Here is a 10,748-nt window from a genome sequence, read left to right as displayed (position 1 = left end):
AATTTAATTTTCTATTCTCATCTCAAACTTCTGTGTGTCATACCGACTCTCTTATTTTTATGTTAAGAATATGACGAATAAACGGTTCATAAATAATTCACTTAACCGAATCATTGTTCCTTTCTCATTTCGAGGCGGCATTAATGTCTTTGAAGATTTTTTATTATTTTTTTTTTCTAATTTTGTCTCGCGCACTTCTGCGGCATGATGATGAAAAAAATAAGTGAAATGAATTGCACATCAACTCGTTAACTGCTTCCGTATTTAATTAGCAATCCATTGACAGTGCATCTTCTTTTGATCGTGTTATGGACGATTAAATAATTTCTTTATTACTCAAATCCTCTTTAGATGCGTTTTTAACATGTGAGCATTTTTTTAAAGAATGGGGTTTGAATTTTTGTATGTGCTGTGGTCTGTAGTTTGTTGTAAGTTATGTAGATTTATGTTGATGCTCATTTGGATGGAATGTTGTTGTGTTTATTATTAGACAAAATGCAAGTTGATTTTGACAGGGAAAAAGGTAGCAGTGGCGTAGTGGTTAGAGTGTACGGCGACCGACCCAAGCAATCAAGGTTCGAATCCTGGTAAAGTCAATTAGGATTTTGATGTTTTTTCGCTGTTCTAGTTGAGTTTTGGCAGGAATTTGGGAGACTCGAAAAATCCTAGCAAAATGAAGATTTGTTTGCAAAAAAAAGTGCCGGAAGTGATTTGACAATCTTGTCTCTTTTGAATACGTCACTGTGTGACATCCTTGCACTTAGTATAGCTGTACTTATTCAATTTAAAACAGATCTATTGATGTGATGACACAATTGATCCAATTTCCTGGGAATTATCTGTTTTTGCAATATTTAATCGACCTGAACTTATCCAGTAACTTTAAAAAATCAATACAAATGACATCTCCTCCTCAAGCAGCACCTGTATAGACAGAATAACTTAAAACAAAGCACATTTTTTTGATCATTGTAAATTTATTGTTATTATCTTTAATATTACTTCAATTCTCTTTCTAAATAAGTTTTTATCATTTTACATTATTTACAAAATTTATGGATTAATTTTGAGGAATTAGACGCAGATTTGACTTAAAATTGCACATGGGATTCAAATACTTCCATCTAATTCTTCAAAATCAACCTTAATCAATTTAAATTTCAAATTTTTCTTGCTTTTCTTTTCATTATTTACAATTTTTTGTTGTGTCACTTCTTAATTTGTCATGTACGTGATGTGTATCATGCATTTAACTATTTTGGAACGGATACCTCTCATTCATTGTTCAATTATTTCCATTATTTACAAAATAATAAAAAAAATTCTTATCTTAAACTGTTCATCACCATCATTAAAGTCATTTTCACTGATCCTTCTCACTTTTGTCTTTCTTATGAGGAGGCGCATGATGATGGTGATGATGTAGTTGTTATTATGTATGTGAATGTCCAATGTGATGTGCGTGGCTGCTTAATGGATGAAAGTATGCTCCATAAGGTGGATATGGAACTGCATGTGGATACAGTAAACTGCTTGCATATCCGGGACCAAATCCACTTGCCTGTGATGGTGGCGGGATTGTGGGGCTGTTTACGTCTAGTCCGGGATTTTGTTTCTTCCCTGTATGAATGGAAATATAGTAAATTAGTCATAATGTTCTGTAGCTGACAAGCTGTTTAAATACTCACATTTTGTACGTCTGTTTTGGAACCTAAAGTCGATAAAATAATAAGAAAACGAAAATGGAATGTTAATGACTAATTTTACATAGAAACAGAACTGCTTAATATTTACCAAATTTTCACTTGTGTTTCAGTCAGACTAAGGCTTAGCGCTAAATTCAGTCGCTCACACACCGACAAATATCGTGTTGTTTTGAACTTATTTTCAAGTGATACCAGTTGCTCGTATGTAAATGCTGTTCTAGCTCTGCCGGGAAAGAATTTCACATTTTAATTCAACTGTAAAGTATTTTGAGAGGTGTCATGACTTACCGTCGAGGTTTTGAGTTATTTCCTTGTGACTTTCCATCACCATTCTTCTTTGAATCACTCATCTTTGAATCTGTGTCACTTCCTTCCATATCACTACCCATTGTATCGTCACACATGTCATCTGGATCGATGTCGTTTAGATCTTTTGCTGTAAGTAAAATTATTGGAATTAGATTTTGAATGTTGGAATATTTAACGGAATTTAGAATTTAAAAATTTTTTCAACGGTTTCCTGGAATTTTTATATTTAACGGTTATTTAAAATTTGAAAATTTTACGGCTTTTATATTTTTGTTTAAATTTTCAATTTAACAAACTTTTGAAATTTGAAGATTAAACATATTTTGGAATTTAATGTTCAACGTCTTATTAAAGTTTAAATAATTAACGGCTTTTTAGGATTTGGAACCAAATGTGCCGATTTTAGTCAATTAAATCCTATTTTTAAAGCTACAAAATGTACAAAAATCTGAAATAAATTCCCAAAAAATCAATATATTTATCATATGCAGCATTCTTATCCCAATTTACTCCAATTTTCTCAATCATCCCATAAAAGAATCCTGCAGCATTTTCTCTAGACCTTCAAGCATTTTTCATTCATTAAAATTATCGATTGAAGAGCACACATGAACATATTGAGACTTTTGTCTATGAGACAAAATGGAGAACGACGGAGCAGCAGTAAAAAATGAGATTTTTTTTTTCTTCTTTTTTTTTTTGTTTCTATGCGCAAATCTCGAGTACCGAGTCAATGCACCGCACCAACACATTTGCACAGCCATAAAAATGTTCAGCATACTCGAAAATAAAATTTTTCGCCTCTCATTTTCTGTGCCGTTCAATTAGCAAGAGCAGCAGCACAAAAAAAAAAATTAAATATTTGCATCACTTTACTCTCCATTAGGATATTTAATTAATTACCAGCCATTCAAGCTCCATTTATTGATCGACTATTGTGCCACATCAATAGCCCACAAATTATCCGATTACACAATACTAATAAAATTGTTACAATTTAATTATATCGTCATGGCATTAATGTAGAGTAAAATGCATTCATTATTCCGGTTACACAATTTTGCACATGTCGAGAACCCCATCATCCATATGTAGACACACAGCAGTGAGTAAAATAATACATGAAATCGATACATGGCGCTATTGTTGAACGTGAAAAGGGAGGAAAAAAAAGTATTTTTTTTAAGGTGGAAAATACTTGAATTGAATCAAATTGCATTTGTTGTTCAGTGTCAAACCACGAACAAGTGTCCAAATATCAATTTTCTCATTCTCCCCTGTAAATACACATTCATTTTATGTCTATGTACATGTTTACAACCAAACGATTCTAATCTCTTTCACTTCCCTTTTTCGCCATCGATATTGATATGTTTATACTTTATACACCAGAAATGGAAGTGATTTTGATTTGATTTTGAACGTGATTTTTGGAAGGTATGATGGATGTTTATTCAGTTTGATCGGGTGGATGGCTGAGTTGTTGTCTAGCTGAATAAGGAGCGAGATCTCAGCAAGCAGATATCGTAGAGTGCTTGGATATGAAGCATTAGCTCTGTGCCGTCGAGTTGCTGACTTATTGATCGGTTTGACAGCTTAAAACAGTTGATAAATGCTTTTAATTACGATTTTTTAGTTAAATATGGAAAAAACACGTGTTTTTTTGTTTTTAAAAAATTTGAATTTTTCTTATCCGTTAATTTTCAAAAACAGTTTGACCGTTATTCTTAATCCGATTTTTAACTGATTTCTTTCAAGGTTACTAACTGATTTGCACTTTTTTGTTGATCAAATATTGATCAGAGTTCGAAGTTGACTCGAGTCAACTTCAGTCCATACAAAATTCAAGTCGACTTTGAGCTCTGATATTGATTACCAGTCAAAAATGCGCTAAAGTCCCTCAACAAACCACAAAGATATTCAAATTTATTTTCTTCTTTTCCTGAATATTTATACAGAATCGATTTTACCTTTTTTCTACTCTCCCATCAATGAAACTACCGAGTATCGGATTCAAATATTTAATCAGCTTTTGAGATGACAAATTGGAATTTTTTTTTATTACTATTCTTAAGTTACTTGCTTTTGGGGAAATTTCTTTGTTGTTGCTGTTTGTCGAAGGAAATCTTTTTTTTTGTGAATTGAATGAAAATGGGAAATTTTTATGACAAGGTAATAATTTAATGTTAAGGCTATGATGCTGTGGATTAAAGGGATGATTGTGGTGAATCAATCGAAATTCGATATTTCAATTAAAGTTTCATTGATATTTCTTGAATTTTTTGGTTTTTTTGTTCTTAGAGTGTTACAGGATTTATTGAAGGCCATTCACTTATTACGTAACGCTCGTAGGAGGTTGTGGGAGTCTACACAATAAGAGAACGGCCCTCTTTGTTGCTGTAGAGTTTTGTTTAGCTCAAGGGGATTTGTTGGATACTTCTTAGCATCCTAGCTTCCATAGATTCCCTGTTGCCAGTCTCTTAAATCTACATGACTAGACCAAAAAGTACACAACGTAAAAAAGTTCTAAAGGAGTCTGTTACCAAGCTGGTACGATGACTTTGGCTTCGATGTTAGATTCGACAAACTCAGGCCCACGCTAGAGTCACGCTGGCTCTAGGGGGATAAACCTTTTCTGATTTTGTTCACATTGTGTTCCTTTCGAGTTAGTCAAAATTGAAAGGAATTGAATAAAAAATTGAGAGGAATGAGAGATTGTGCTACTGTTTGGAATAATTCATTCCCTAGTAACAAGAAAAAATGCTCAGAGCGTCAAATTTTGAATTAAATGAATGGAATGACTGCTTATTTCGTAAATTAAGCAGTTGTGGGATTTGAACTCCTTTGAATAAGGACGAAATAGGGAATCGTAGGGGAATCGAACCGTCGATCTTCGAGTTACCACATCAAATTTTAGTTCAACTCCTTTCCAGTTACACCACAGAGGTAGTTAGCTGCTGATTATACCATACAGCTTAAATTCCCTCAAAAATAAGCCTCTAAAAATTCCAAAAACCAAATTGTCAACATTTAAATTACAAAAAGAATACACCGAACTCATTTAATCGTTCCTAATGCCATCTCTAACACCAACACTTTAAATTTTAAACCTCTTCAAAAAAGAAGACAAAAATTCCTTTTGAAGATTGACAAAGAAAAAAATGTCACCCCTTTTTATTTCATTTCCATTCTCACTCGTGTAAAATTCAGTAAAAAAATTGAGAAAGATAAAGACAAAAGTGAAAATCGATTTACTTCTTTAACAGCTTCTTTTACATTACTCGAGATTTAAAAATAAAGTTTGAAGTAAATTGATTGAAATAGACAAAAAAAAAAAGGTTTTTATGGAATGGGAAATCATGACATAGTTATTTAAATGGACCTCAATTCGATGTAAAAAGAGATTTACAGGAAGGATTTAATGCTTTTTAAAGGAAAAAATCTGAAAAAAGTTTCAAAGAAATCTTCAAAAAAGGTCAAATCTTCAAACTGTAAACAAGGATTTCGATTGGATTATTATGAAATTACAGCCGTAGTAGGATGCTGTCGTAATAACGCATGAATTATTTTTTCATCAACATAAGCATCATCAACACAGTCCCGTTACTATAGCAACGGGTAACAATGAGCAGCAATGAAGAATTTAATGGGTTGAATGTTTACCATAAAATTTGCATAATTAATGTAAGAGTAATTTTCTCCAAATTATCTCCCATTAATTCATTTGCATAAACATTATAATTTAAATTATGAAAAATAAATTTGTTCTCATCGACTGAGTGCTCTCGAGTTTTATAAGATTAATTAATAATTTTTTCTTGTGAAATGAGCTTACGAAAGTTAATTAAGTATTGATGGAAAGTGCTTTTTTGGATGATTTTTCGGTGATTTGTCTGATTTTTAGTGATTTGTCTGTTTTATTTACAATTTTATTGAGTTTTTACAATGTTTTGAGCTTCTTAAACTGTAATATTGCAATTTGAACTACCTTGTTGCAATTAAAACTACTTTGTTGCAGTTAAAACTGTTATATTGCAATTAAAATAGCTATTTCCAACTTAAATCCATTAATCAACCTTAAAAACATCATTTTTCTCACTAATTGACCTTAAAACACAAAATGGCGGGAAAAAATTCTCTCACTTGACGATTTCTTTGTTAAAATTCGACTTAATTAAGAAGATTTACAGCATTTAAAACGATTAAAAGTGTTTACTTGGCGTGAGCAAAGCTATTAATATCAAAATTTCAAAGCAATTCAGTCTCTGAAGAGTAATTTTGTCATTTTAAAATGTAAACAAAAGGAAATAAAATGGCGGGAATTTTAATTTGTCAATGCTTGTTTTTTAAAGTTGTTTTATGGCAGCAGATGCTTAAATTAATGAGGAGAATTGGAAAATGAGTAAAATTTCACTTATTTTCCTCCTGGCAACTCCATCTGCTAATGAAAATTATCACAAAACATAATTCAAACAAGTTTAACAATCCAAGCCCCACACTAATGTATACATAAAGTTTGAAAACGACAATAAATATTATTGTATCATTTTCAGTAAATCCCCATAAAACTTTTTATATATATTTCGCGCCATTATGGAGTGAGTGGCAATATACCCTTAAAAATACCATGCGGTAATTAACAATCTTGCTAATTAATCGGCGTAAAATCATTTGTCACCCAAATAATTTTTTTGCGGTAGGGTTCAAAATGAATACGAAAAGCCTCTCATGGCTCATGGGGTTTTGATTGTATGATTTTCTCGTTTTACAACATTATTATTGCCATCATTTCCATCATCAACAAAATCATTAAAATTGAGTCATTAAAAACTTTTTCTTGAACATCCTCACTCCACCTTCCGAGTCGAGTCATGCTCATATTTCCATCGTCTCATAATGAGGTAGAAGGCAGTCATAGATGAATACATAAAACAGCAATTTGGAAGGCAAATAATGTTAAAAATGGAAGCGAAAATTAAATGAAAATATTTTCACAAATTATGATTCAACACACATTCATAATGACTTGAGAGTTTATAATGAATGAAAAAAAGGATTTTTCAGTTCTTACTACGGCACCCCTTAGTCTGTCTTTCTCTTTCTACTCCCCTTGATGCTGAAAACTTTTTGGAGCATAAATATTATTATACCAACGTAACTACGCCATAATCTCTGACAATAATTAATTTTATAGTTTTTATTGTTTGTTTGTTTATTTTTGTGATTTAATTGGATTAAAATTAATCTTGAAGACATAGAATGCTAGATTTGATTGAAATGTTAGATCAAATTTAAGTTTATGCTGTATAAATTCCAGGTTTCTTTTTTTAAAACGCTAAATTTTTCAAATTTTATGATTTTGAAAAAATTTGAATTTCAAAAATCCGTTATAATTTGAATTTTGAATTCTAAAAAAGTCTTTAAAATATAAATTCTAAAAATTTTTAAAAAATTCAAATTTCTAAAGAAAGTCTATTAAAATTTGAATCTTCGAATTCCTTTGAAATTTAGTTTCAAAATTTTCATCAAAGTTTGAATTCCAAATGCTGTCAAAAGTGAAATTCTAAAAGTTCGTAGAAATTTAAATTTTAAAATGTCGTTTAAATTGAATTTTAAGTCAGTCAAAATTAAAAATTTTAATTTTAAAAGTTGGTTGAAAATTAAAATTCTAAATTTCCGTTAAAATTTGAATTCAAAATTTTCATGGAATTTTGAACTCTCGTTGAATTTTGAACTCTTCAATTCCTTAGAAATTTGAATTGAAAAAGTCCGTTAAAACTAGAATTCCTCATTTTAGACAAATTTCATTCATCATTCCTAATTAAATCAACATATCCATCATTTTTCAACGAGTAATCCTTCTATTATCTGCATAATTTCTACTGGTACGTACAAACACATCCGATTTAAATGTATTTGTGCATATTCCATTGAATTGGAATGAGAAATGAGCCTCCATGAGCTCAAAATGCTATGATACAATGGTTTCATTTTCATAGACTTGTTGTTATGATACGAGTTGGAGTTGTTATGTTATTTTCTATGCCATATTTCGAAAAACTCAAAAGCAATGGTTTGAGGATATTTTTAATAAACGGAACTGCCACCCAGCAAAAAGGGGTGGCGGAAAAATATAAAATTTTTGTATGTATAAGCTTGGTTTCCCCCCAATTAAGTGGCTGTATAAATGAAATTCATGTTGAAATAATTAGCAGTTATTAAACATCATCATCATCATCGTCATGACTGCTTTATTTACACTTAGTTGGTTGCTAATCTAGTGCTTTATAAGGCGGAACAAGGAGGTAGTTTTCTTACTGAACATTACTTGATTTTGTACGGTTCATTTAATTTATTAATTTGTTTGTTTTAGATTTTGTGGATTTATATTAGGAAGGTCAACTAATTATCCTGCTTTGCAGCTAAAAATTCTAATTTGAGATTTCAAATCTCAAAAAGTCGTTAAAATTTCAAATCTTAAAAAGCCGTTAAAAATTTAAATCTCAAAAATCCGTTAATTTTTAATCAAATTTCAATACTTACTCGAATGTCCATCATCACTATGATCATCATCAGTTTTCTCATCCCTATCAATGCTATTCCACATTCTCAATACATTCATACTATGTCCATAATGTCTCCTACCAGTAAATTTATTTGGATCTAATATGTTTTCGACAGAAAATGCCAATCTCTTTGGTGTCTCCTTTTCACTACTATCAATACTCGGTTTTGAATCCATTGAGCGTGTTAAATCCACTGGACATGTCTGTATATTATATGTAATGAAAGAAAATAAAGGAGGATATTTAGAACAAATGTGACAACAGATATTTTTTTTTGTGGTTATTTTTGGGAGTTTTGGAGTTAGGTGGATGTGATTAGGAGGGTGTGCCAATAGGCTGATATGGTAGTTTTGGGCTGAGAGTTAGGTTGGGCTAGTCCGACTGTCTGTTTGTCATTTGCTTGTCTATGCTTCAATTAATCGTGCTTATCCACTAGTTTGTGTCTATATTCGATGTCTGTCTGTGCGTCAGTATGTACACATACCCAGAGGGATGAGCGTCGGTAGTGCCACATACCCAGATGACTCGCGTCGTATAATTGTGTCAGAATCACCGCTAATCCTGCTTTACACAAGCCCTTTGCCAAATTTCTCCAGAATTCGCTTTCCAGGATGTCTGGCTGTCAATCCGTCCCCTAGTCACTCCCTCCGTTCGATAGTCTACCCCTCTATACACCTACATGATCATCCGTCCCCCTATATGTCTTTCTACCTAACAACAGTTCCAACAATGTCCATTCCATAGCACAAAAAGCTAAATATTCCCCACTGCAGTCTGTTGTTGGTCTATTGGCCCACCCACCCAAAAAACTCTCTTATCGCTCTCAACTTGAAAAGGGTCTATCTAAGTGCCTGTCATCTAACCATTCAGATAGTCACATGTGGATATGTGGGGAGCAATTAAAATTTAACAAAATAACATGGAGGAAAGGGCTGTTAAATTGGCTATACGATAATGTTAAAAAAGGGACATGACGTGTATATACGGTAAGTGTGTATGTAATAATTCATCCGTGAATTAATTAGAAAACTCACCGAATGTTCATCCTGTGAACTATCCTCATTACCATCAACATTCAATTCCTCACTATCGCTATGTGTTTCACTATGCGAATAATTTGTCGTAAGACCGCCAAGTTGTATACGAAATCCAAAATCAGATAACTCTTTACCATTATTAAGTGTTCGTGCTAATTTTATTCGTTCAATGTCTAATTCCGTTGGATTATTGTTATTATTCGGTAAACCGCTGACAATAACATTACCATTAGCGACGGTCGGTAACAATCCATACTTTAAATGATTATTGTGGCTAAGTATATTCAAATGATGCGGTGTCGGATGATTTGTGAATACCGTCGAAACAGGAACCAGATGATGATTATTTGTGTCAACATTAAGCGGTAATCCTGTTAAATTTGACATCATGCTATTATTTTGATATTTTGCACTGTGATCAATTGAAAATATTTTATTATTTGAGAGGCCACTGTTTTCAATATTCGATGGACTCAGTCGCTGATCAGCCAATTGCTTAAGACGTTCTATTGAGAATTTGGCACTTGGCTCTAATAAATCACGATCTATTGGCTTTGGATATAAAATTTGATCTAAATTATTATTGCGACTGATTGTTGTGGATGAATTTTCTTTGTTGATTGCTGTCAAGACACTAAATTTTGGCTTTACATCCTTTATGTCATCGTCGTAACGATTTATTTTTGGTGAATTTTGATCAATTTTGGGATTTTTAATCTCATTGTTGTTGTTGTTATTGATGGGTGATTCTGGATTTGATGAGGGACTCTCTGGTCGACCAGAATCGGAACGTGATGGGGATTGCATCATAACCATTATTTTTTTGGGAGATTTTTGGTAGTTTGAGAATTTTTGGGTGGATTTCACTAAATTTTCATAGTTTTTAGATGATTTTGAATTGAGATTCTAGCTAGTAGTTGATGTTTTTGGTGTATTAGCAGCTAGTTTGAGGTTATTAACATCACTTTAAGGTTATGATTTTCTGAATTAACTAGTTTTTGCTTTAGTTTTTAATATTTAGCTTTCACTTTTAATTTTAACCTCAATTTAGAATTCTTGTCTTTTTTTTCAATTTTGCAATAAATTTTAACCTCAAAATTAAAAATTTTAATTTTCTTCACTTTTTTGTT

General features: G+C 31.9%; 1 protein-coding gene across 1 annotated transcript; it reads right to left on the bottom strand.

The window, feature by feature from the left end:
• Positions 1-1,068: 1,068 nt before the first annotated feature.
• Positions 1,069-10,528, bottom strand: slou (homeodomain transcription factor slouch). Its single transcript, XM_070646697.1, has 6 exons — positions 9,616-10,528; positions 8,559-8,784; positions 1,995-2,142; positions 1,795-1,929; positions 1,689-1,711; positions 1,069-1,620 (listed from the first exon to the last, which is right to left on the bottom strand). The coding sequence occupies exons 1-6, from the start codon at positions 10,432-10,434 to the stop codon at positions 1,433-1,435; spliced, it is 1,539 nt and encodes a 512-aa protein (XP_070502798.1). The 5' UTR covers positions 10,435-10,528; the 3' UTR covers positions 1,069-1,432.
• Between the last annotated feature and the right edge of the window lie 220 nt (positions 10,529-10,748).

This window comes from Chironomus tepperi, unplaced genomic scaffold, assembly GCF_022539635.2.
Source record: "Chironomus tepperi strain 1889 unplaced genomic scaffold, CSIRO-AGI_Ctep_v1 contig_364, whole genome shotgun sequence".
Taxonomy (NCBI): domain Eukaryota; kingdom Metazoa; phylum Arthropoda; class Insecta; order Diptera; family Chironomidae; genus Chironomus; species Chironomus tepperi.
This window is presented reverse-complemented; position numbering and strand designations above follow the sequence as displayed.